Below are 27,969 nucleotides of genomic sequence, written 5' to 3'. Positions count from 1 at the left end.
TACGGCGTCCCTCATAGCCTCAGTTGCTTCGGGACGTTAAACCCCAATAAACCAAACCAAACAGTTCATGAACTCGGGGCCTTAGCGTTACACGTTATCGACGAGCTCTTCGAGACTGACAAATAATGGGAGGCGTCTTTCCAACAGTCTGACCGCACGGTAGTCGCTCTGGGAGCCCCGTTTAGAAACAATCAAACCATTAGCGTGGCTAATGGCTTCGTGAACATATCTTGTCGCATGTATGTACTCCTGCGCCAACGCAAAGCGCGTCGTCTCTACGGAAGCGTAGCGCAAATAGATAGTGACGAATCAAGCATCAATACAGAAAACACAAGCGTCACCGCGCCACTATCAGGGCTGGGCCTACGTCGTTAAAAAAGCCGTTTGGGCTCACATGTGCAAGGCGAAATGCGCCAACAGGAGGGGCTTCTCAGGTAGACGATTATAACCGCTACAGAGAGCTCTAAACGCGGCGCATCGCGGGAATTGTTCGTTCTGATGGGCAACAGCGCAGTTCAGTGCACATTTAGTTCAGTGCACAATTTTTCGAACAGAAATCTTCATATTTTACAGTCCTCTCAACGACAGCGCTCAAATAGCTGAATTTGTTGACTCGCTGCACATCGATGTGAAAATGGAGGTCGAGGCTGCTCTTCTGGGCGACATGCATGGTCTTTTGAAGGCGGTGGGTTTGTCTCACGAACACCAAAGACCATCGCGGGACAGCTCTAGAATAGCGCCAAGGAGCGCCGCTGGTTTTAGAATGACCTTGAATGTTCTTGCAAGAAGCTAGCTTATTTCATTTTAGGGTGCCCTTATCTTACTTTATGGCACGTGGTCACACGTTTGTAGAACGAAAAGCTTGAGAAAGTTCACTTTTTATTATCAAGACTCACTGCTATCTGTATGTTCTGATTCCTCGACATCATGTGCTCAGAGGAGCTTCGCCACAATGTGGAATGTCACATTCAGGGACATAATTTTAAACTGAGCCTCTATTGAGACACGGAGTACAGTTGTCTTATCGCCAAGGTAGCTAAATGGGCTACTTGGATCATACTTCAGCAAAGTTCGCGAAAACACTAAGGGACCAAGGAATTTACCACTTCACTCTACACTTGCGCTGCCGTAGCTTGGGTGTCGTAGCACCATTGTCTTATCGAGTGGTATAAGAAATACATCTTAACAGTTGATATCAGAGTCATAATAAGAGCTTTGTATTATTGCTTCAGTGCTTGTTGGTATCAAGAGAAAACGTAATCGACAGCTTATTCAGTGAATAAAATGGTAGGAAATAAAGAGGAATTATACAGGAATGCCTAAAAGAAAAAACTGTTCATCGGACAAAAGTATGGAATATCCCACTGCTCGTGCATGATTAAGAAGAGTAAATAATGCATTAAACGTGGAACTGCAATACACAATGCTAACAAATAAAAGTTTGCACAGTTTCCTTCTCCCTGCAAGGTGTACTGTGCAGTGCCTGGTTTTAGCTGCGAACTTGACTTTCGCAAGTAACCTTTCTTCATTTTTCTCCAACTTTCTGCAGCTCAGTGACTAGCGTGTCCACAAAGAATAATCTCATGAGTGTTCCCTACAAGCGCGTTGCGAGCCGATTTTTCCTCCATGCGTTTACGACCGGAGGCTAACTCGCTACACAATAATAATTGCGCCTCTAGGAAAGGCAAAGAACGTTGTATAGAGCTCGACAGCGTCAAAAGCGGGGACACGAAAAAATGCACAGCCCCGAAGTGTCTGAGCAACGAAAAGGGCAGCCAAATCGCTCGTACACAAATGCAACGAGAGCTGCGACAAGGCTCTCAAGACGAAGCGCCCATCGAAGCGAAGTGGCTTCTTCCACAGCAACCGACGCGACGTTAACGCCGAAGCGGTTGTATAAGGAAGAACTTCGCAGATGTGAACGGGAAGGGTAGGAGGAGGGGGTCCCTATCGGAGTAGCGCAGGCGGGGTGTTCCACGGCTGCTGGTTTCCGATGGCGTGGCAAGCCGGAGCTACTTCGTATAGCGGAATGGAGTGAGCTCGAGCACTTCGAAAAACTGAACGAACTGAGACCCGACGGGACGACGCTTTCTATTCGCATGCAGTCTGTCAGCGATAGCCGCCTGCGTCGAGAGGACCAGGCGGGGATTGCGGTTTGACGAGCGCGGTTACTTTGTTGCACTTCTGTGGCAGCTTGCGACAGCGTGATCGCGCGTGGCACCGCTATGCTGCCGTGGTGCGCAGTCGGAGTGCTTTCAGGGTGGCGACAACTTTTGACGGCTGTCTGTGAACACAGCTCCGTGCTTTCACTCAAGGAGCTCGCGACAGTTGCATTTCCGACGGTTCTGCGGTTTACGCCTATTCGTGGAGGGCTACATAAACCTTATATTCTCTCAGGCACTACCTTCTCCTATAAAATCTGCCGGATGTGTCTCTGCTCCACGTGCCGAAGAAATTACATTTCTACCTTTTTCCTTTTTCTTTTTTCTTTGTTCCCGCTCTGTATACTGGTCATATAGTACATTTACGGTCTTCTGAAGTCAGTGACCGCGAAATAGCATCCCGTTCTCTAAATCGTTTCCCGAGCTTCTTACTGCAACAACATTGGTTGGGTATGTAGACAAATGTGGTGACGCGCTAAAAATTTCTGCTATTTTCACCAAAGCACTAGTCAAGTTCCTTATTAACAAAGACGCGATACGTTGAGAATAACTGAGCCAACGCAACTTAAACACGATGGCAGCTTAAGAAACATCTGTCATTTAAGATTACCTAGGTTGTAATCGGACGGCGTTGTCGGCATGCCGCTTGCGATAACTATCAACAAGAGACAGCCAAGGGGCTGCCGGAGAAATGAATAGCAATTATATGCTCATACCTACGTAAGTTCGCAATGAAATCAAAAACCTGCTCGATAAATTCACTTGATTGATTTCTACAATTATATATTGTTTTTGTCTCTAGTTTTGTCTCTAGTATTGATGTTATGACTACTCTGATGCCATCGCGTTAAAATTAGATGAAATTGGTGTAAAATCTTCTTCTTTAAGGGAACACAGAGGGAGAGATTACGAACGAGAACGGGAAACACATGGCAAGCGCTCATTCTCATCTTTCAATTTACGCGCTGCTCAGTTAAAATAATATTCCACCAGTTAGTTCAAGCCGCTACCCTAGGCATATGTAGTCGTTATAATAACCAAACCAAACCAAACCGAAGCGTACACAAGGCCTAGAGATTCTAGATAACGAGGTACTGTTTGCCAAGAAAACGAAGGTTTAACTGCATATTTTCTCTGCAGAGAGAAAAGCGAAAGCAAACAGAAATATTCGCTGACGCCGTGCACACGACGTCGTGCACCTGAACCGGTCGCGCTAAATCTGGCCGACATCAAAATTTCCGGAGAAAACTAAACAATAACGAAAAATAAATCAGTGCCCACCGGCATTTTGTTAAACCTGCCTCACCTCCCTCTTAACGACCCGGCAGACATGCCAGCGTGCGGGCGTCCGTGTCTGGCCAGCCGCTGGCCACCACTTATCACCATTACAGTCAGCCACCACTCGGGCTTCTGTGGAGGCAGGAAAAAAAGGAACGGCGGGGGAAAAGGGAGCTTGCCCCCGAGTCAGGGACGCTAATTCGCAACTTTAAACTTTCCCGCCAAATGGAGGCGCGTGGCGCTCCGCCTCGCGAAGAGCTGTCGTGCGCCTGAGGGGAAGCAAGTAAAGAAAGAAAAGGAAAGACATAAAGAAAATGTAAAAACAAGCGGTGTGTCGTTCGTACCGCTTTTACCCTCCACCTGCCAACCGGCTTCCCGGTTTCCTTCTAGCCTCGACCTGTTCCGTCGACCGTCCCCTAATTCCTTTTATATGCCACTTGCGTTCCCTTCTCTGCCTCCCTCTAGAGTTGAAGGAGTGAGAAGAGAGTGACGGCTGGAGAAAGCAAAAACAGAGCGAAGACCTGCAGAGAATACGAGCATGTTAAGAGGACGAGACAGTCGGCGGCTCTCGAGCGGGGTATAGTGCCAGATAGATAGCGCTAGCATGGAGCGTGGGAGAGGGGATGCTTTTAATGGCCCCTGAGTTGCATGCGGGTTGAAGGAGGGGGGGGGGGGGGGGGGGGGGGCGAGATAGAGGAGGAGAGGGAGAAGCACATTGTGAAACCGTAGCAGCACGCTCCGCTTAGCATTAAGGAAGTGCTTTTCCTATTCACCAGGAATGTAGGGAGAGGGTTAGCCAGCCGCTAGTGAGCGCAAGGCAACGGCGGTCGCGTGCTTCGCGCACCGTGTGCTGTTTGGCCGGCGTAACGCCGCCGCCCTTCTAGCTCAAAAGCACTTCCCTAAATGCGAGGAAAGCGAAAAAAAAAATGAGAACCAAGCTACGTGAGTACGCGCTTCCTCCGCACTCGCTGGGGCCGCTCTTGGAAAAGTTACACCCTTAACGCAGACAGACCTACTCATTAGTAGGAGGCTTTAGCCGCTGCGCGTATACAGAGTCCTCTACGGGCGACCTGGCTCCCATCTCGGCTCGGGACACCGCGGTAAGGGCTCGAGCAGCTCTAGCGTCGAGAGCGTCCGGTGTCATTTTTCTTGCCGACTCCCCGGGAGGAGAGGGAAAATAGACGGAACTGCTTAGTCTTCGGGGAAAGGGTGGAGCGGGGAAGAGAGACAGACCAGAAAAAAGGAAGAAAAAGGAGGAAGAGGTTGAAAGAAATGCGACATCCTGGGCGACAGTCGAGAAACGGAGCGACGAGCGTAGGGCACACATCTGTCTGCGTTTGCATAAGTGCGTTTGCTTCGCAGATAGCTTGAGAATGAGAGGGCGCGGAGGCATTTTGAGCGCGCGCCCTTGTACAGTATGCGTCCTCTCGCATGCTCCATCTTACTCGCTACGTAGCTTCTTCTGTTAGCCTCTTTGGGATTTGAAGTCAAGGTAACAATCGGAGGTCGTATTTTTCTGACGATTGTTTCTGCGGTACACTTTTTTACCCCTCTGTCCGTGATAGCTACAGGCAATGATGTCTGATAAGAAAACTACCCAGTATCGCCAGTCCTCGATTAGAAAAGAGAGAAAAGACTAATAGAAAAAGCAATGTACCAAAAGGAAGCCTAATGTCTTCCAACCTTGTCCACCACGACCGTAATTTTTTTTCTTTACTAAACACTTCTTTTTTTTCAGTTGTTTTGCTTATTGCTCTGAATAACATTCGATATCGCAACACTCGAATTGTTTCAATTCTCTATAGCAGTGTAAAAAATGTGTGTAGATAGATACCACTAACTAAAGTACCCCCCAGTGGTACTGATCCATTCGAAGTTTTTTTTTTTCTTTTCTGCGTCTGTATGCCGCTGCTTTCATTCTTTTAAAAAGAAATGAACCTATTTTTCCTCATTCTTCAGTATGAAATCCGCCGTTTAGAAGCATCTTGCTTCAATAGTACCGCGGGCCGCAGCACGCCGTGAGTGGTTTATGTAACGCCCTTATTCGGTTTGTTTTATTATTTCTTTCTTCCATCACAGCTCGGCTTGTTTAAACAGCACGCGCGAGCGCACTCTAGCGATTGATCGTCGGTCGTTCGGTTTGTCCGGCCTCTGCGCGCCGCTTGCCTCTGCCTAACAATGTAAAAGCGAGACCTCATTGCTGGATATCGTTCGCGGGGCACGACTGAGAAAGAAAGACGACCGCTTGTTTCTTGAGATTACCGTCCTTAGGAGAAAAGAAATCCGCCAGCCCCACTTTTCTCTTCTCGGAGCTCTCCTCTTTCTAGTTCGCCTGACGGAACCCGCTGCCGGGGTAATTGGTCCATGACTGCCACGAGTCCAAGATGCGCCTCGGTGTTCGTTACTAGCGGCGACGCAGCCCCGCAATTCACTCGAGCGGATTTTATTTCCAGTCTGCGCAGATGCATGTTTCGTGAAGCGTACGTTGAATCAGTCCCCCGTTCGTTTCCTGCAAGCAGTGTTTTTAGTGTGGGCAATTTTCAGTCTGCGGCACAGTCTAATGCGAAAACACTTATTACTACACTTTTATGCGGTAATCCCCAAACTGTTCTGCTGTCGTCGTAAGCTCCGAAGAGTTCTGAATTGAATTTTCAGCCGGGACATGTCTTTTTTTCCGCAATTCTCCGGGCACGTAGCTTTTAGGCTGCGGCAACCAGAGGCTAGACACACATGCCTCAAATCTCCTAACTTTTACAAGCGCGTGGTTTGCACAATACAACCGCAGTCATGGCGTCTGCTGTCGAGGCGTTTGTGAAAAGAACTTTACCACTCAAGGCAAATGATGCCACTTGGGCGGTGACTTTCACCATTTTCGAAACAGCTTTCGTTTTGATATATATACTCTGACTATCTAGACATCAGCTAAGATTCACTTTGGAAGTAAGGCATGGCTTTGCAGCAAACGTTGTGCTCAACAATCATGCGGAGTTCCTTTAAAACATCGCCTCATGTCGCCTCACTACACCGCTGACAACCGGAAAGCATAGTGCCATCACGTGCAGACAAAAACTAATCTACGAAAGGGAATCAGAGGAAATTGTATCCCATTCAAGTATGAGCCAGGGATAATATCAATTTCTAGATGCATTTCCACTTTCTTTTCAACGGCATGTGTCGGAATCTACGCCGCCACCATTACCCTGACGCTTTTCCGCGTGTTTGTTTCTCTCGCAGCTCTCCTATTCTCATAGTATGTACTTGTTATAGTAAAAAAAAAATGGATGCCACCCATAACGTCGCGGAAAAGTGCGCCTTCCTAACCAATATGCGGACTTTTAAACTTCGCTTTGAATGCGCTGTAACGTAAAAACTGAAAGAGATAAACATTCAGAGCATTTCCATTACGCTCATACCCAGCAGGCCTGTGAGTGCCGAAGAAAAACTCGCCTAACGGAAGGAATCGGCGTTTGCATTCCCCTTGGCATTCCTTCACGGTTGTCATTTCTCGCGTCCACGCTTCTCTCTCTCTTTCTCACGCCCTCTCTCCCTCCTTCGTTCTCGAGCGCGAACACAGCGAAAGCGCCCCAGTCGCACATAAAAAGCTCGACCTCGTTTTAGTGATCTTGCAATAGCACCACAGACCACCTCCGCTTCAGCTCCCGTCCGAAACACCGCCACTGACTGCTGCACATAGCCGGTGGCTTCTCAGTCACCGCCTGAGCGCAATACTGTCGCGCATACCGCGCTGGGACAGCCGGCGCTCTTCGCATGCGCGCATACGCGAAATACGCGAGCGCGGTCGCAGCGAGTTCCGAGGATGTCTCGTCGTTCACTCCACGCCCAGGGAACGCCGGTTGACGGACGAATGCCCCGCTATCTTCCGCCGTCGAGGCAAAGCCACTTCCGCGCGCGCCTCTGCTTCCGCTCACCGAGGTCTGGTAGGCCGGCAGGCGGGGTAGGCGGACGCTCCATGCGACTTCAGCGGGGTAAGACGACGGTGATGTGGAGGAGAGTGTGCGAGGGCATGTGTTGGCTTTCTGCGTGAGAGGTGCAAAAAAGCGAGCGAAGTACGAGCGGTGGCAGCGGCACGGGTGAATTGCGAGCGCGCCTGGGGGAGGGGGCATGCTTGGTGTACTAGCCGAGCAGTGGGGGGTGCGTACGAGGCGCGCGCTGCGAAGATAGCGGAAATTCCAGGACCATTTCAGGGCGATCCCCTAATGAATGTTCATTAACGCGCCTCTCTCGCTCCGGCGCCGGCGGTGCTAGAGCGGCGGCTGCCTGCGAGGCCCTTTGATGCGAAGCCGGGTAACGGCCTCCCTCGAGCCAGAAGCCGGGTGCCCGCGCCGGCGGCTAAAGCTGTTAGGAGGCTCGCCTGACTGCGTGCCCCAGCTACGCAATGAGGTGACAGGCCGCGGCAGCCGTGAGGGCTGCGAAAAAAAAAACTAAAAAAGAAAGATAGCGTGGAGGGCTCCTATGGGGTAATAGCCGGTTTTTATTTGCCACCTTCCAGACAATTAATGAGACGTTTGGCCGTTTCATCGTGACTGATGAAGGATGGTGGCCCCAGGGTGAACTTTCCTGGGCTTCAAGGTCACCCACTTTGGAGGAAGTGTAGCTAGCGTTCGGATCGTTATCATTTTTCGTATTCTGAAAGCATCGCAGTTCCGTTCCCTCATCAGATCATTCTTTCGCTCCAACACTCATTCACCCACTCAACCACTTATCGCACCAACCCAATTAGTCAGCCAGTCGATGAAATCAATAAAGAAATCAGTCAGTCTGTCAGTCATTCAATAATTCAATAAATCAATCAATCTGTCAGTCAGTAGGTCAGTTATTCCAACAATTATAAAACAGTCAATAAAACGGCCAATTTGTTAATCAATCACTCACTCAGAGTGTGAGTCATCCAGTAAGTCGGTCCCTCAATCAGCCAGTAAGTCAATAGGTCAGTTAGTTGGACCCCTATTGGATCAGTCAATCAAGTAATCAATCTGTCGGTCACTCAGCCAGTGAGTCAACAGTCAGTCAGTAGTTTAGCCAGTCTGTCTATCAGTCAGTCAGTAAGGCGATCAATCAACCAATTGGTCAGAGAGTCAAATACCTTCGAATAAATCAATCAATCAACAAGTAAATCAGTAGATTCCTCAGCCAGTCAGTCGAAAATCATTCGATCATTCGATCAATCAGCCAGTCAGTCGGTCACTTAATAATCAGTCAGTCAGTCCATCAACCATTCTTCAAATCAATGGAGCTGTAAATCAGTCCATCCCTCAGCCAGTCAGTCAGTCAACAGGTCAGTAAATTATCAAGTAGCAAGTCAATCAGTCACTGATTCTTTTTTCGTAATATATTAAAAGCATTTACCGTGTGATTAAGATCTTGATTAATCTGGGGGAGAGAGGGGGGTGCTCTCAATCACGGGTATATAACGGGGCATATGATTGACAGGTTTAATATATCTTTTTTAAGCAGCGCGGATTTGATTCGCTCAGGATGAAATAGCAAAGCTTCGAGTTCACAGTACGTGCAATGCCACTGACTAAAACATGTTCTCAAGGACTGTTGTCGTCTCTGCATCGGCGCTGCTTTGTGTCCATGTAGAAGCAGTGAAAAAAAAAACGCCAGGATCCGGTTACATTCTTAAGAGCATTTCAAGAGTGCAGCTGATGGTACAAAGAAAGACGGCCAGACAAATTGGCCAATACGAATATACTACCACTCCACGACAAACCGCCGAGGTACATGGATGCTGCGGAGAGCAAGACAACCCTAAGCGCCTCGTCCCCGCATCAAAGTCGGCGCGCCTCTCCGTGAGAGTCCGAGTCCAAGCCGCAGCCGGCAGGCGAGCCAAGCCGGGACAACGCTCGCGCCAAGCGGGCCGTAACCGGATCTCGATTACCGTCCGCTGGACAGAAGCGGGACGCCATCCATCAAGACCGCAATCGGATTATCCGCTAGATTTGTGGCTACCCACTGGCGACCGGAGCCTGCGAATTTTCCCCAGCAACACAAGAACCACCACTCCGTCGCCTGGGAACGAACAGTCGGTCTTGAAGGCTCGTGATAGCCCCCGCCCGCTAGACGGAGCAGCGGCGTCCGAAGGGGTTTCGGATAGCAGCCACGGCAAAGACGAGCGACAGAAGAACAGAGAAAAGAAGTAAGAAAATAAAAGTACGAAGATTGCAAATACGGAGTTTGGGCACTGGGGCCGAATAGGAAAGAGAAGGAACGAGAGAAGGCAAAGAGGGCGAGACGAAAGAGTAAGGGATTTCACCGCAGGGCACCCCCCTGGATTCCCTCCTCCTGCCATCTCTCCCTTCCTCTCGTGCCGCTTACAGGACAAGCACACAAGCGAAGGCGATTGCCAGGCAGTGCTGGCGGGCCGGGTTTTTCACGCTCGGACTGCGAAGCACCGCATCGTCGCGAAATCCCCTTTTCTCCACGTATACCCCCCGTCCGCGCGCGCCGCCGAGTTAGCCTCCGCCCAGATTGTGCCCGAGCGTTTTGGGGCCCGCCAATGCTGTCGCCCTGGGGGGAGCTTTCTATTTACTTCATCGCCATCCACTGCTTTCTGCTTTTCTTCTTTCTTTCCCTTTCTGTGTGTCTGTGCGTTCTCTTACTGTTCTGTTTCCAGCGCCTGAAGGAACGACGGTTTTCTGCGGGACCCGAAACCCAGACGCATTGTTTTGTTGATTTCTTTTTTTCGGACACGTATACTCCTCCGGGGAGGAAGAGCCGAGCAACAGCGCTGTGTGGCCAGCACGGGAAAAGGCTGGCATGCTATGGCGCCTAAGCTCGGCAATTTGTAACGATTCGTATCGAGTCAGCGAGGTGGGATCGCCAGAATCGGTCCAAAGCCTAGCCAAGCGGAGAACGGCTGGTCGTCCCCATCTTCTTATTCTTCTTCTACCCACACTTTTTCTTTCGCTGGTGTCTCTCGCCATCTCTGCAAGTCCCCTCTCCACTCTCACCCAGCCGCCAGCACCGTTTATGGCTGCTGCAGAAGATTGTGTGTACTGCGACGCTGCAACCACTCAAGCCGTGGCGCGGTGCTCCCTAAAAGCGTTGCACTTCGTAGAAATCGGCCGCCACGTATTTCCACACCGGTCAATTTCAACGCCGCTCTTACCGCAATAGGCTTGTTTAGTCGGTGGCCTGAAATCGGGACGGCAAAACGAAAGGAGAAAAATAGAAACAAAAGTAGATAGGGAATAGAGATACCCGCGCGAGAACCGAACAGCAAAAGGGTCCGCTATGGAAAGAAGGGATGAGATCTTAGAAGGAACCCTTAAGGCGAGGAGAGGGAAGCTTTATTCGGGTATCGGCAGGCTCCTCAGATATCGAAGTGTCGCCGGCCCTGTAACCCTTATCTAAAGCCGACAAAAGCATGTGCTGGCGCTTTTGAAACCGCAGTAGAGGGGTATTCGAATACGGCAATTGCACTGCTTTTGAATTATCTCAATACTGTGATAAAGAGTTCTAAAAGTACACGCGTTAGCTGTGTCATCCTAGCCGCGTATTCGCCTGTTTCGGTGCGACTAGATGTAAGGACTTCACGGAAAGTGACGCAATATGCCTTGTATAATTATGAATTCAGATTGAGAAGTCAACTCTGATGTTAAAGGTCAACAATTCTGCATAAACGGTGCACCTTACTACTAGCATGGACTAACGTGATAGCCGTTCCTTACTTTGTAATTCACCGTATTCTAATGCTCATCAGCGAAGTTAAATACCCGGCATTTCAGCTCATGTTTAATCTCATCTCTGCGCATGATTGTCTGCGGTACCTGTTATTAAATATCTTGTTTATATGCTTTTCTCGAATATGCTTATTATTACATCACTGATAACCTTATAATGATAAAAAACCGCACAAGGACACGTTCATGTACCGCAGGGTTCTGATGAAGCCATCTCCTGTGTTGAGCGGCCCAAGCACGCTTATTTTACACTGCTGTCAGATCCCGCAATGTAGTTGGCTCTGGTTCCACGACACGTCCGGTAGCACCGAACCCCACAGCAAAAGTGGCAAGAGCGCATGCTATACGCGCTCATTGGTTCCGAGTAGCTCCGAATGGCTCCGAAGGGTTTCGTATGTCTCCGATTGTCTCCAAGTACGTTCCAAATGGCTACGAGGGATGACATTTTATGAAGTCTCACCTGATTATGAACATGGCGTCGCACTCTCTGCAGTTTGAGATTGTCGCTTTTTTCGTTAACGGTAATTGCCTTTCACATCATATGTACTCAGCACATTTTTCGCATTCTGTATTTTCAAGAGATCAGTTTACGCCATACACCTTTGAATTCTTCACAGTACATCACACTCTGTGATGGTGTGAACCCGAACGGGTTTCGTACTTCCGGTTTCCAGTTTCCGGAGTCTGGTTAAAAACTTTATGGTTGGAATAAACGTGTTTTGCTAGTACTTCTTCTACTATTCATCGTTCCCGGTGTGTATATTGCTGAGAAAATTGGATTTAAAAATGTTCCCGCCGCTCGATACAAACTGATGACGTTTACAGCAGAAAACACTCGGTGATTATCTTTTGAAATGAATGTTGGAGCAGCCTAGTCTCTAGGATCCATGACCCCCCCCCCCCCCCCCCCCCCCCCCTTGCCCAAGAAAAAGAAACTTGTCGCATCGCTTGCTAAAGAGACCGGTGGTGGCGGCATCAGTATTTTATTTTTCTCCACTTTCTATCTTACAAAAGCTCCATTTTCGGGATAAGCAGTTTCTGTGTTGTGAGTGCGAAGTGATCAATGCATAGAGGCCAACTACAATTATTTCTCAGTATCTTTTGAAAACAGACCCGATAGTGACGTGGCGAATTATTCCTCTGAAACTAGCTTCGAGGTGCCGGGTTCTGTTGGGCAGCCTGAGCCGCAGGCTAGCAACCCTCAACACCGTGTTCATAATGAAGAGCCCTTGTATTTATTATTCACTTCTTGAAAGAGCACCCACACTGTTCTGCTTCTTATCTCGTGCAGCACGGCCCCACGACGAGCGACCGACGGGCCCCAGCTTCGCGCTTGAGCCGCCCAGCCGGGTGACCTTCTACAACAGCACAGGGGCCCTGGTGCCGTGCACAGTGCAGGGTACCCCCCGGCCCGATGTGCACTGGGTACGCGCGAGTACGGGCCTGCCAGTCCGCGACGTGTCCGGCGTAGTGGCGGTGCGCCCCGACGGCACGCTGTCATTCGCACCCTTCCGCGCCCAGGACTACCGGCAGGACGTGCACGCCGCCACGTACCGCTGCGTGGCGTCGAACTCCGCCGGCTCCGTGGGAAGCAGGGACGTCCAAGTCAGGGCCAGTGAGTGCCCCCCTTTTCGTGTCATTTCAGTTATTTGTCCATTAAAGGTTCATCTCTCCATTTACGCGTTACAGGCCCGGAGTTCATGGTAAACAGAGGGCAGGTACTTGGGTTTCATGACGACACAAAGTTAACAAGGAAGAAGAAGCCTCAGGGCGCTTAGCCTAGAGGCTAAGAACCATGAGCCTCCTCCCTTCCTTGTTCATTTTGCGTTGCTAAAGGTCTGAAGGTATTTTATAGTGTGTACATGTGTCTGTGTTGGGGGGGGGGGGGGAGGGGGAGGGGGCGGGTGCGTTCCAGATGGAGTGTTGCAAGAAAAAAAGTAAAAAAGAGAAAGAGAAATTCAATAACAAAGAACCGAAAATATGATAAAGATGAATGAAAAAGCGCGAGCACAAATTTTCAAAACAAAGTACAGCTGAAACTTCAACATCGAACTTCAACATCACCGCACGGTTTTCAGAGGTCTCAGGTACACCAATGTGCAACACCGAAGGGCGGGTCGGTGAGGTTCTAAAAAGGAGCTGATTAAATTGCCGCGAAGTATGCCGCGGTCAGACTTTGTCGCTATGTTATCGATAAGGCTGTTCCAAAGGCTTACAATTCGCAGTCGCTCTCCTGTGCATCTATTCTTCCTTCCATAGCCATGCTGTTGGAAAGAAGAGAAAGATCAAGCCTACATTTATTAAGCCAAGCGATGAAAGATGAATTCTGGCAGCTTCCTCTAATCTTATCGGCTGAATGCAATTTCTTCATACTATAGGGTCAGAAGGTGACACTGACAGTAATAGCGCTGTCCATCTTGCCAATGAAGCTATCTAGGAACACTCCCAGATATCAAAGACGAGAGGGAGAGGTTTACTTTTCAAAATGAGAAAAGGCAAAGAAACATGAGGAAAGGAAGAGTTGGTCATAAACAAAACTCGATAATGATGATAGTGCACTTTGCGCAAGAGAACAATGTGGAGTAAAATTTATACAGCCAACCTGGCACCAACATCGATCCTTACAGCATCCAAAAGACTACAAGGGGGAGTCACTATTTATCAAATCGCAGCAGGTTAGGCATCTACCTGCAGTTTTTCACTTTCAAGCAAGGCTCGTTGTTTCCAGCAAGGAAACGCGACCGCGCTGAAAGTGGTTGCAATAAGGCTCACGAGGGCAAGGAAAATCATTTCAAAGACGCGCTTCCTTACAACAGTCGAAAGTAAACCCTCAACAAATGCCCTATTGATATCGAGTTATAAAACTTTAAAGCCATATTTGTTCAAAATCAACCCTACAATTTAATTCTTTCTAAGCCATTGTGATTAGGCATGCTTTCGTTGAAGGAAGCTGAACGTAAAAAGTTCACTCGTGAGACATCGTATGTAATGTTGCCGTAAATTCCTTGTTCTTAAAAAAAAGCAGCTGTAGTCAAGTCCCATGGAAAAAACCGCGACTGGGAACAACAAAAGTAAGCTTATCTTACTGGCTGGCTGCGACGCTGGTGAATTAATTGCAGGGCACGCCTACATGGCGATTAGCTCTAAGATACGCGCATGTTCATACCTACTACGATAATGGAATCTCTAAAGTTGCGCAAGTCGAAACGTGATCATTCAAACATGCCTGAAATGAGGGCATTCAGGAAGATATATATAGAGCACTGCCCAAGAGCTGCCTCTCGGAATAAGAACCATTGGGCGTATAACAAAAGCACGTACTATCAGAAAAAAATGAGATGCGAACAAAACAACTGAGACATGAACAGAAAACTGAGAAGCTCTTAGCAAGGGGAAGATTCATACCAGCTAAGGTTAACTCAATTTCGAAGGTGCAGAGACTCTTCTCCAGAAGCGCTAATCAACCTCGCTTGTATTTCCTCTGCGGGAGCTAATATATTGGTGTATTTTTGTTGCCTCCGCAGATTTCGTGTTCGCGTTTCAGTCGTTGCTGATAGTACATGAGCCGAACAAAGTCTCGTGAACAATAAATGGGCATAAACAGGCAGTCGTCTAAGAAAATTCAGCTTACGGGTCCCTCTTCCCCGCCTTAAATTTATGGAAGAGCGGAGCGGTGGTGCCGTGTTATCTAGCATTAAGAAGCTTCTCTTATAGCCTACGGATAAAGATTTAAACAATTGAAATGCTTCAAAATGAAATTGCACTGATTAGAAACACGAAAAAAAGAAGTGAAGGGGGCGTGGGCAGGTCTCGGGGGCAGAAATAGACGTTTCTTCAAGCGCAAGGTGATGCTGTTAATCCCAAGCACGTAAAAGTGGTGCCTGACCAACAATTCTGCTCTGGTGCACTATTTAAAATATACGACAAAAAACCTAAGAACTTATACGGAAGCCTTCATACCACCCTAGGTAATGAACTAACGAATGCAACGCACAACTATTGAGCAATCGCGTCCCGTTGCGGTATGCATTCCATTGTATATTAGAAAGAAGCGAACGTAGTTTTTAGTGTTTTTGAGACCAGATATTTTCGAGCTATCCAAAAGACATGTATTAAACCGACCACATTTTTTTTTCGCCCAATTCTCATCGTTTAGCGGCCGTCGGCGTCACACACATCGCATGAATAGGTAGCCTTGGTAACGCTAATGGCCTTTTTCAGCTCTCAGCAGAATCTGTTTGCGCAAGAGACACCTCTACGGATTCCAACACACTGAAGGTCTTTTCCCCAGCCATGGTCTGCTCTTGTGTTGACGATACATCGCCATGAATAGAGTGCCTAATCCGATGAGAAAGGAGACCGTCCTACGCGCTTGCCCACAGTAGAAGCAGATGAATCCCCAGAGGAAACATGACGGGGCCGTGGGAAGCCTCGCAGTAAGTGACATCAATGAGGCTGCAGCAATGAGCTCGGCCCATACCCAGACAAAAAGAAAAAAAAACAGAACAAATCAGCTGGACATGCTCAGACAGAAAGAAATCTCCTTCACTGTCCGCCAGCCTGCGAGACGAGCGGGTTATTCCAAGAGATGCCCGTGCTATCTCAGAATGTGTTCCCATAGAACACATCTCACCTGCACTAGAGGGGATTTCCAGGCCCTTTGATTTGCCGCGCACAAACGCGTCAGTCCGGTCTCCAGTTATAATAAATACCCTGTATGACTATGTAGAGAGCGTACAGTCACAAAATCCAGGGAAAGCAAGGGCAACATCATTTTTTTTTATTTGTGGTGTAAATCAATAGCAAATTAACGGCTCAAATATTTTATGGCTGAAAGATACTTGATTTGAAAGAAGGAACAACTACATTCCGCCGGTGGGATCCGAACCAACCGCCTCCGAACCCAAGACCTCTACTACATTCTAACCAAGCATCTTTCAGCCGTAAAATGATTACACAATTAATATTCCACTCATTAACACCACAAATAATAAAAACAGAAACATTTCCCTTCGCTTTCCTTCGTATCGATGACCATTGGCTTTCTTCGCGTGTGTATCACGAGTCTCTCATATTCCAACCCTCGTCTACCCATTAGCCTGCCGAATAGATAGCCACGAAGCTAAGGCACTAAGAGGAAGTTCGAGGGTTTACACAAAGGTAGTTGGACTGTGTCAGCGAGACGTGATACAGGCGTAAAGTCCGGCTTCTCTTACCGGTTTCCTGTAAGTCGAGAAAAGGTGGCGCGTTTAAAAGGTTGATTTAAATTACTCCGAGAACCGTTTAAGGATCGACAATGCTTTCCCTACCGTCTGTTTATCGTTGGAACTCATCTTCAGCACTTCGCGTGCCTAGTCTAGTCGCCTGCAGCCTCTTTCAGCCGTTTCTATATGCATTACGCAAAACAATAAAAACGGGGAAACCAATTATAGTTACTCGCGGAGCCTGTCTTTCGGCCGTGCAGCCCACCATACAGGCAGCGCTCTGCATCAGTCTACGTCTCGCCCGGTCGGGCGCGCCCATTGTCGAAATATGCGCGCAGCCCTCGCACGAGTGCTCTTGGTTCCCCTGTCGCTCCCCTTCGAAAGGGGAGCACCTGCGTTCCCAGGCGTTTCCAGCGCAGAATTCGTGCGCGCGTAACCGTATGCGAAAGTGTGGAAACGCTTCAAAGGCCTGCCGTCCGAGAGTGGTTAGCAAACCGCTCTTAGGGCGCTTTTGTGTTCCGAAACAATGGCACTGTCTTCTCACACTGTCTCCACTATCCCCGGCGCAATGCACGCGGCGGTTCGCTGGCGCACGGGCTGGGAGGTGCGTCGCAAATTAATAGCGGAGAAAAGAAGCCGCACAGAGGGCGCTCAGGAGCGCGCTATTTAAGAGTCGAGAGGGAATGAACAGATCGGGGGAGGAGGCGCTGGAGAGGCGGTCTGAACGCCAGCGACGAAAATGCACTTTCTTTCTTCCCTCTGAATCTCCTCTCCCAATCTTTTCCTTTTTTTCCGGCCTATCATTTTGTTCCCTAAACGTAAATAGGGAGAAAGGGGGACCCTTGACCGAAGGAAGAAGGGAGGCCACAAGAGGGCGTGCTTCATGCATCCTAGTTTGCTTTTTTTATCCTTTTTTTCTTCCAATTTTTTACTCTGCTCTCATCTCGGGTGCCTGGCCGTAGTCGTTTTTTGTCTCCGGCTTGTGTTTTAAGTTCTCATTTTTATATGCGCTCAGAAGCGAATGCCGTCCCTCTTCACTCGTCTTCTTCCCTTTTATTTTTTGCTTACCGCCCTATTCCGCGTTTCCCTCCAGTACGCTTATGAGGCAGGTTCTTCTCGAGCGACCAGCTGGCCACCTCAATTTAATGCGCAGTTTCTGCGCTGCCCCAGGAAAATTGCTGGTGCCGCCCTAGCGGCGCTTTGTTCTGCAGTCATACTTTTCCTTTCTTTGAAAAGCGCTCCGCCTAGCAGCGCATACGCAGGATTGCCCTTTCAATTTTTTTTTCGCTTTATGAATATTTCTGTTGTAATAAAAATATTTGAGTTCCAGTTTCGCTCAGCATTTTTCTTTACTGAAAATACGAAGCAAAGTTAAAAAATGATTTCTTAAAATGAGGTTACTCAAGAAATACATTGTTATTCAGGCTATTCAGTTCAGCATCACTAGGCTGACAGATGAGGGCCATCATGGTGCGATAAATTCCAGCTGGCATAGAATCGCAAAGGCAGCTAGAATTAGGTACGGAGTTGGCGACGAAAAATATTGGGAATATCGCATAGTGAGACACCCAATAATAATCTTTTAGGTTTCCACTTAGAGACCTTTGACAGCTTTAATATCAGCGCATGCTCTCCTTCAGCCGCCCTGCACGCCCATCTGCCGGCTTTGGTTTAGCTCTGGCGTCCAAATTAGTAGAGGCACCAGCTTTTCCGTAATTATCTCTGCGCTGTGTTAAACAGTTACACACCACAGGAACGTTATTAAGTGTGCGTTTAACTGCAGACCCCATATCCAAATTGAGCACATAACAAGCACTCTGTAGCGATTGCAAGCTTGGCCCCTGTTCCCTCATTAAAATATGTAAATCGCGAGACCCATGGAGAAGCAATAGGGCATATGTTACGTGTTGTCGCTAAGCACAAGTTTTATTCGTGGGAGTAAAGGCTACATTTTTTGTTTCCTTTTCTTTTTGAGCAGGCATTCAAGCTTTCTCGTGTCACGTCGCAGACACTTTCCAGTGAAACTCCGGGCTCTAACTCAGCCCAGAAAACTCCCCTAACGCGGTATATATCATGCTATCACGTTTCCGTTAGCAGTTAACTTCAAATAGTTATCGTGCCATCTGTCTCAGAGTCTTAACGCTAGCATTTAAAGTAGCAAGCAAAATCAGCTATTAAAGTTGCATCAGGCCCTGCGCCGAGTTTCAAGTTCACTAATTTGCCAGGGATTGTAATTCTCGTTTTCGTGTCTGTATTCTTTCACTGATTAATAGTAGGCTTTCTTCCTCGAGAAGAAAAGAAAAAAACGTCAAGACATCACACCAATTGCTTCACGTGATATCTTGCCACCGAACAAGGAAGTTGTGAAATTTACATTTGGCCGGAAAGATAAGTACCAGTGCGCTGAAAACAGATTAATAATCGACCGCACTGGCGAGTGCGCAACAACGCTTGGTTCCCCTCCCCAAGAAACCCTAATTATGCACGGCTCAAACATGCGGTTAATTTTTTTTTTTTACATGCACCACAGTCTGGTTTCAAATATATCACGGCACTGCGCCTGACACGTGAAATTTTTCAAATGAGGCAAAGCAAAAAACGTGCGAGACACTGGCGCACATAGTTATGTCGTAGGCGCATCGGGTCTCGCTGAAAAGCTTAAATCGTGTCGAGAAACGCCGTATTTGCTCCGCAACCACAGCCGTCTCTGATAAATATTCTCCCTCACCCAGTGGTGATGGCGCTGCTCGCGTCTAAATGTCCGCTGCTACATCCACTGTACGCTACAGAGATCAGAAAACAAAACAAACTAGAAATGAGATCAAACGATTCTCATTAGCCGGCCAGTCTGGAAACGTTTCGCGCAGTTTAAGGGGATCTCTGCGCGAGAAATAAAATAACACGCGCACAAACACACGCGCACTGGATCCGGGTGTTCGCGTGTCAGAAAACGCTGTCGGGGAGAAAGTTTTGGGGACAGCGAAAAGGAGGACGGATGGTGGAAGAGAAAGAGGGAAAGCGGGACTGTTGGATGTGCAGCCGAGGAGGAAAGGAAGGGAGGCATGGGAGGAACGGGTTTTGGGGACAGTGGGTGAAAGCGGCCGGCCCGAAAACGACACTTTAATGACGTTACTTATTTCGAGATCAGTGATTAGTGCTGAAGCCAGTTCTCAAACTGGCTGTGTTGCGCTCGCTCGCCAAAGCGAGTGGGCGCGAGGGTGTCTCGTCGAGCGATGCGGCTAAACTGACTGCGCGGGCGCCAAACGAAATTTCTGCGGCCGAGTGTGAAAACGACGCTTTTTCTACCAAGGTTGCAAAACGGGCGAGCGGATGCGTCGGCGACGGCGAGACTCGCACAATTCGCAAAACCCTTTTGCCGGATTTACCACGCAGGATCGCGCCGGTCGTTAGTGTCCTCCACACATCTTGCGAAATTTTGCACTGCACGCATATGCTCGGCTTCTGAGGTTGTTTGCATAAAGAATTTTTTCGGCGAGCATGCCCCACGCGTGTGGATTGCGGTGGATACATTCTTTTTTCTTCATTGTATTTTTTATTACACTAAACTTTGCTAATTAAGATGCGCGAATAGGGTAGTTTTAGTATTCACTAGTGTCAAACTTTACATAGTTATGTGAGCGCTGCTCCAAAAGCTAGGATCTAAGAACTTAGTTTGAAACGACTGTAAAAAGGGAAAGGGGTCGATGGAAGGGATCACTCTTGCAAATGACATTTGAAGCATGTGGGACGTAGGTGCTGTTTTGCACCCGCCTTTCGACGCGGGCATTATTTCTTATTTCGTTAAAATAAAAATAACAACTACTTTTTCTTCGTAAACAAATAAACAGCTGCTGGTATCGCGAAGGCACATTCCATCGGTTTTTGTAACGTGTCCAAGTAAGCTGAGGAAAGATATTTGGAACCTGTTTTCGAGTTATGTATAACTGTCCTTCCCTGACCTCATAGGATACTTTCAAGCGACCAAGATTAGTTTTTTTTTTTTTTCATAAAAACAGAAATTTTATAAACCCGCCCGATCTTATTCAAACGTTCATCCCGTCCCGTCAAGGCTTGATCCCCAGTAGCACTCGCGACTGGCTGAAGTTTACTTGCCAAATAAACCGAATTTGGAGCAGCCGTCACGATAGAGAAATATTCGTCCATCGCGGAACGCACATGATTCAACCACTCTATTTCATGCAGCATGATCTCCAGCAAGCCAGGTGACGTGCTCAGTCTAGTCTTCTCAAAGGCACGCCACTTCTGAGACTATAACTACAAAGGGGCATAGCAGACACCTTGACGCCACCGCAGTTGCGTATTGAAGCAGCGTTTAAAACCAATAATGAACCATAGTGCTCAGTAGCTCGTTTGCTGTTTCTTGACAGAACAGATGTACGCAGTGGAAAGAGTAAGACACGAGAGTTTGAGGTTGTTGTTGGCTGCAAACGTGATTAGCCCGGCGCTAAATCTACCACCAATGGCTGCAACGTAGCGGCACAATAAACCAAAATCAGTATTTCAATGTCACAACCTCAAGTCAAGTTTAGTTTCCTGAACAACTTCTAGGCGAAGGTGGGAAGCTCCAGGATCAATCTAAAGCTTCTTAAGAAGAGAATACACAAGTAATTTTACGGTGCGAGACCAAATTCGACGAGGCACAGGCTTCTTGGAACGCCTGGCGAGCGTCGGCTCCCAATTGCACTCCACTGCTTTCATGCCACTCGCCCTTTAGACAAAATACAAGAAAACAAGAATAAAAAGCGTTAAGTTATAAACAGCATTGAAGCGGGACAAATAAGATACCTTAAAACGCAAAAATCCCAACTCTCAAGCAAACCAAAAGGAAAAGCATTCAGCCTCACAGTGCATTGAGACTTCACAAACACTATGCATTCAAGCCCTTAAAAAAGCACGCGCAATATGCAAGCTTTCGCACACGTATATTGTAACAAATGCGTGCAGTAGAGTGTTGGATTACTTGCAAATATCTTATTTTGAATGAAGAAAAGCAGCTTCCAGAAGCTGTAGTTTAAGTTCATTTCCTTTCTTACAAAAAAGACACAAGACTACAAATTTTGGCAACGGAGTGTCAAAAGGTTCAGGCTTCTTTAGGGCCGTACAGAAGGAAGACAGCAGTACATAACACTGCCACTGTAAACGAAAAGAGCCCATCTCTTTTACCTGCTGAGTAACACATCAGCTAAGTATGACGTAGTAATAACACTCACCGATGATGTCCAATATAGGATTTGAAAAGCCACACTACCACATCATGAGCAACACAGTTAAAGGAACCTCATGCGATGTCAGCGTACGGTTACAAATAAATATTTCGAATCTACAGTGGAAAGGGCACAAATAAAGAAAGAAAAATAGCTTATATCTCGCGCAAAATATTTTCAAGGAGAGAAATTTTCCAGACCTGCACTTATGCTGATGACTGCTCCATGACGCAATGTGATTTTACTTTTTAATGCCGTGTGTATATTTCTGTGTTTAGTTCGAAAACTGCTTCATCTAATTTCTGCAACCTGCAGACGTTTTACGCTCAAGTCGGTGGTCGTGGGATCAGATCCTACCGGCGCGGCATGTGGTTGATTTTTTTGTGCTTCATAATCAATTATCATTATCTTTAGGCGATAAAATAATTACACTCGTAATTATCCATTTATCGACATCATAAACTAAAAAGATCTGAACATGGACGTTTGCTTTATGGTTTCGTGAACGGTTAACTTCTTTCTTATGTATGTTAAAATGAGCTCCTCATTTCCTTCCCTTGTTTCCTGAACCAGGACCGTTTTGACAGCAACACTGCTCTTTTCTTTGCACGTCAGCCCCTTAATCATTTCCGTTGCATGCTTCCAAGGACCGATTCTCGGGGAAGGAGGGGGGGGGGGGGATAAATGCACATTATAGGCCTTGTTTGGTTGAAGGATACACGCAGTTAGCTATGAAGCTCAGTGTTGTTGCGTGCCCTTTCAGCTTAGACGCTGGAAATGAATCAAAACACCAGTTTTTGTCATGAGCTTCGTAAATACTGCGCCTTCACACTTTTCACTCTGTCAAGTTTTTATGCCTGCATGAGCCAAAAGCCGCCTTCTTCCTCTCTGTACTTAATACGGCACTATAGATATATACGATGGTGACTAATGGCAAATCTAATCCTTTAAAAATAGGGACAGGTTGAAGCTGGGTGCCGTTTAGAGCCACTGCTAACGTTTTATATGATTTACGCATCGGGCTATGGACCGGACTGCGTTACATCAACGTCGAGCCCCTCCTCTCTGACAGTGTGCAAATAAACCATCTCTCTTTTATGTAAAGCATCACACGTCGTTCAAATATTCCATTCATGTAACACCTATGATGTAAGGCACATATGGTAACTAATACCACATGTCCGTAAAAAGCTAGGGGTAAGAGGACATAGCTCCCCACAAAGTGTTACCTTTCTTTTCATGCTGCGCCGCGCGAGCATCATTCAATAGTGCAGCGCTTCATGCTCATGCTCTCAATAACTGCATTTAACAGTTAATAAGTTAGCTGTGCAAAAATCAAGTGCAGACAGTAATAGTATAGCTTGTGCACGTCGCTGTAATATGAACCCTCCTTCCAATCCATCTCGGCTACTGTGTCCTTTGCGCCAACCATAAAAACCAATTAGCGAGGAACTACTTTCTCAAAATTGAAACGAAGTACTCCCGCTATTACTTTTGGCATAGAGCCTACTCCTGAAGCGCATAATAAATAGTGGGCCAATCGTCTTGTCGTTCCGCTTCGTATTTATCTTCCTTCGGTTACATTAAATTAACTGCGTTTAAAGCCCCTAGTCATCTACCTGTCTTGCAAAAAGTTATTTCACTGCTCAACTCGCCCTACTCTAAGCTACTCTCTTTTTTTCCCAACGCGCCGTTTTTTTTTTCGGTCCAGGCAGAAATTGGTTTCTTGTTGTGAACAAACGGAGGCGAATGCAACTATCACACAGAAAACCCACATCCAGAAAATTATATTAATGACAGAGCAACCAAAAGAACTGCAAAGATGTACTGCAAGCTTTTCTCCCTGAAGAGAGATGTTTTCAAGGTTGCCGGTACCCTTCGCATTGATTATGTGTACAACACAAAGCTGTGAAGAGGCGTGTCATACAAAAGAAGAAGCGTTTCTTCACCTTTGTTCGAAAGAATTGCATTATGTACAAGCAAGTGCATACACACACGCACATTCATGCTACTTTCTCTCTATGGGCGTGAAAAAGATTAGATGCCACAAATGTCGCTCCGAAACATCCGGCTGGAAATGCGCTCTACCACGAAAGTGTTTTAGCAGAAAGCCGCAACGAAAGTGTTCACGGTAGAAGGCTCTTTGGCGCATAAGGTCTGATCAGTTGCGCAAGCACTAACCATATTTCCTTCTTTATTTCGCTATTCCAGCCAGAGGATAATGGTACTACGCTCAGGCAAGGCAGTGGAATATAGACCCATGAATCAATCGTCCACTCCATCTGTTGGAGTAGTTTTCTGTGCCATGAGCCTCTTACACTTTTAGCCCGAACAATTTCTTATGCATGACGGAGACATAAATATACGCCTCCACCCTTTTGTTGGTGTCTTGGCGCTCTTCATCCGGCCATACCCCGTGAAAGAAGGCAAATGGTCGTCCTCGTCCGAAGCGGATGGAAATTAATGCAGGCCTGCCGAGACATTGGGCCGCGAATGGCCACTGCTTCTTATTGATTCCAGGCCTCAGAAAGCTGCCCGCAGGGAACGCCCGCGGACGCTCTGTGTCCTCCCCTTCAAGAGCGCCTTCTCCCGTTCGATTGCTTAATGTGCGATCTTCTGTTTTATGCAAGAGCGCTGTCTTCGTCTAGCGTTGCGACGTGTCTTTCACTCCAAGATCGTGTTTTCTGCTTTGGCAATCTTCGTATTTCAACTTTTGCTCGCCTTCTTAGGCCGTTCGTGGCCTGATATATTCTTGAAAATAAGTTAAGTTGTTTTCGTTGTGCTGCAAAACCTCAATTACAGCCTGTAGCTCCTGCAGCTGTCTTGAGTTTATTTGCATGTGGGAATTTAAACATTATTGTCTTTCTTTGCAGCGGCAGTTTTTGCATATAGCATGGCTGAGGAAAGTAATTGTGCACATGTTCTCCGTTCGATGGACGACTTTTGCACAGGCGCAATTCGGAGTGAAATGAATAAAGAGTGAGCGAAAAAAAACGGCTGAGGCTTAGCTAAGGTTAAGCCTAGTCAGATGCGAAGCATATTGGTGGCTAGGCTTGGTAATACATGGCTTTCCTTGGTTGACGTTCATCCCGCTCTTCATCGGTCTCTGTGGCACGCTGAAGCTTTCGCTTCTCGTTCAAATCAGCCCTGCTTCTAGGCGGCATCCCAACACCTGGCCGCCTCGTAAGTGCCCGGAGAGCGAGGCAAGCTCAGCTTTATACCGCTGCTGTAGCGTCACGTGGTCAGCTGCAGCGCCTCTGATGTGGAGCCTCCACCGCCGCGGCCGACCGCGCGAGCCGGCAGCCCATCTCTCCTCTGCTGTGACGTCATGTTGTCACGTGGTGTCACGTGGTCACGCTAAAGGTCAATGGTAGCTCCACCGCCGCGCTCGACGGGCTGTAGTGTAGCTCCAGTAATATGCTTCGCATAAAAAAGCACGCAGGGAAATTTTGCGCTCTCCATTTGGCGTCCTGCACATAAGAAGGCGTTGCAGGTTTACGCAGAGCAAGAGTTAGTGAAACAATACTAGGTTAATCACACTTGCTAGACCTGTCTCGAAAGCATATCAGCTCCGCAGTGCGAACAAAGCTATTCTCCGCAATTCTTCACGAAGGACATCAGAAGGAAGCACAATTATTTCTCTAAGCTGGCAGCCGGTGCTTAAGAAAAGCTTATATCAGATTTTTCAGAATGCCATTTAAAGGCAGTGGCGCAAAGGATCCAGAACATGGGTGCGACTTCGCACTTCCTGAGTTAAAACGTATGTAAGACGTTTCGCTGTCTTCTTCGTTATAGTGGAGTGCCCGAACATGTCTATGCTGAAGCAGACACCACAGCCAATGAACTCTAGGTGATCCATGCATTGCTTGCCCAGCATGTAGAGCGTCTCTCTATCTCTCATTCGCATCAAGAGTCGTTCAGTCAGTGATGACGCAGGCGTGCGATCGCTTTTGCACCAGCCCTAGCATGAGCTGTCCAATATACCACAGAGGCAAATCAATAAGAATTTTATCACACGGCTTCTGTAACCGCAAAGCGAAAAACAAAAGTATGACCAAAATTTGGTGCGCAGGATACATCCGAAGTTTCCTCGCTAATGGACAGCTAGAAATAGACAAAATACTGGCTACACAACAAAAACCGCCACCTTCAGCTACCATTGTATATGAAGTAGATATTCTTGTGGTATTCACCACAAGAACTGCTTCTAACACTCATAGTCTCTTTAGCTGACGTCACACAACGCGGTCCTGGTGCGTAGGAAAATCAGCCTTCTGTTGGTCGGCTTACGAGGGAGGAGGGGGGTACTTCTAATTATTGTTTTCTTCAATTAAAAACCTGCCACACATTGTAAAGAGCAGTTACTAGAATACGGTGCTATTTACGTCCACCGGCCGTATTCTGTGGCTCCTCTTGCTATGATTTATTCGCTTGCTCCTATTTCACTGGTAGCGGCCGCCTGTGGCATCACTGTTGATCTCACTTGAGCAATGCAATTCCCTGGCTTCTTTACCAAAAGCAGAGCTGATCGATCACAAACCATATAAAAATATTCAGGACAAAAGCATTTTTGAACAGGAAAGATTTTATGAACATAATTTCTTTATATATTACAAGATTTATCTATAACAATCGATATATCCGCACCTGTCTCTTTCCGGAACGAGAGGTACCAGAAATAAACAAAAGAAACACCTAGAGGAATAAAGGTTCCTCACTGACACATTTCATTATTTATTTTTTTTGATATGCAATTCGAGGATGGAACTCTTTTCTCCCAAGAAATTCTGGATCTATTATCATACTTTTTCTTCTACACGTATAGAGGTTTGGAAAGGTATAGACCCAACGTCTCTAAATATAAATATTCACTGAACTCTACGCAGGTCAGTCCATAACATCAGTATATTAGTGTTCGTTAGTCATTAGTTCTTGCACTACCGCAAGACAAAGTACTCCAGTGCTTATGGAGGTAATCATACTGCCACTGATTGTGGCGAGTGCAAACGAGAGCTTTCAAGACGAACCTTTTTGCTGCTGAACGTTTGCGCTCAAGCGACACGGGTCGGCGACAGTAAAAATTGGCAGTGGTTTGACCAATGGCCATCCCGAGTAGAATTGTGGAAGCAACGGCGCGGCAATCGCAGTGGCGGCGGCATCTCAGGGGGCACTTTGACTGTCTAAAGTGCGTAGAAGGGAATGCGTTTTCCGCACCGCTTTCACTGTTTCTGTGGCACTGGTGACGTCACCACTGGATGACGTCACACATAATTTATGACTAAGTAATCACAAATTACTAATTAGTGACTAATTACTGATTAATGACTAAACACTAATTAACTGCTGATTAATGATGCTTAAGCTTCGCTTCGCCTTTAGGAGTGGAACGCGACAGCGTGTTGTAGCGCTGCCAGGCAGTCCACAGAACGCCACCACCCGTTCGGCGCGATGCGTTGCCCTTTGAATGCGACGCTTTTTGAGGAAAGGAAATTACGCAGTAATTCTCTGTCATCTCGGTGGACACCCGAACCGCACAGTACTGGAAAGGAGGAACCCCACCACCCGTTCGGTGCGATGCCTTGCCCTTTGAACACAACGCTTTTTGAGGAAAGGAAATGGCGCAGTAATTCTCTGTCATCTCGGTGGACACCCGAACCGCACCGTACAGGAAGGGAGGAACCCCACCATCCGTTCGGCGCGAAGCTACCGGCGCTTGTATGCCGGTCCTGTAGGAGGGCTTAGAGTGTCTCGTTAAATCTCGTACGGTGCCCGGATGCTCTGGTTTGGTTTGGTTTATGGGGTTTAACGTCCCAAAGCGACTAAGGCTATGAGAGACGCCGTAGTGAAGGGCTCCGGAAATTTCGACCACCTGGGGTTCTTTAACGTGCACTGACATCGTTTCAGTGCCCGGATGAGTGGAATTCAGTGCCCGGATGTTGGCTCTCAGTCTCTGCGTGACGTCACCACACTGCTGACAACGGGAGCTAAAAGCATTTCATGCTTAATACTAATTAACTGCTAACCAATGACGCTTAAGCTTCGCCTTTAGGAGTTAACAGCTTGTTGTAGCGCTGCCAGGGAGTCCACGGAACGCCATCACCAGTTCGGCGCGATGCCTTGCCCTTTGAACGCAACCCTTTTCGATGAAAGGAAATGGCACTGTAATTCTCTGTCATCTCGGTGGACACCTGAACCGCACCGTACAGGAAGTGAGAAACTCGGAGTGAAAGAAGAAACAGAAAGAGGGCCCGTAATGAAGGAAATGAAAATTGTATTTGTGGACAGGAAATTACGCAGTAACTGTCTCACATATCTCGGTGGACACCCGTCGTCCGTTTGTAGAGGAAGGTAGGTAGGAGTGAAAGAAGAGGGGCTGTAGTGTAGAAAGTGAAAA

The 27,969-nt window shown here is 47.5% G+C and overlaps 1 protein-coding gene across 1 annotated transcript in view; it reads left to right on the top strand.

Annotated features, from left to right (window-relative positions):
• The window catches only part of LOC149371618 (cell adhesion molecule Dscam1-like), a 437,517-nt gene that overhangs the window by 81,127 nt on the left and 328,421 nt on the right, over positions 1 to 27,969 (top strand). The window contains exon 2 of the mRNA XM_089565876.1: positions 12,438 to 12,761. Within this exon, the coding sequence (XP_089422002.1) occupies positions 12,438 to 12,761 (324 nt within the window). The remainder of the gene's footprint in view (positions 1 to 12,437; positions 12,762 to 27,969) is intronic.

The sequence above is a fragment of the Amblyomma mixtum genome, chromosome 1 (genome assembly GCF_055824585.1).
Source record: "Amblyomma mixtum isolate Tamu chromosome 1, ASM5582458v1, whole genome shotgun sequence".
Lineage (NCBI taxonomy): Eukaryota > Metazoa > Arthropoda > Arachnida > Ixodida > Ixodidae > Amblyomma > Amblyomma mixtum.
The sequence above is the reverse complement of the archived record's forward strand: the minus strand, read 5'-3'. Positions and strand labels throughout refer to the sequence as shown.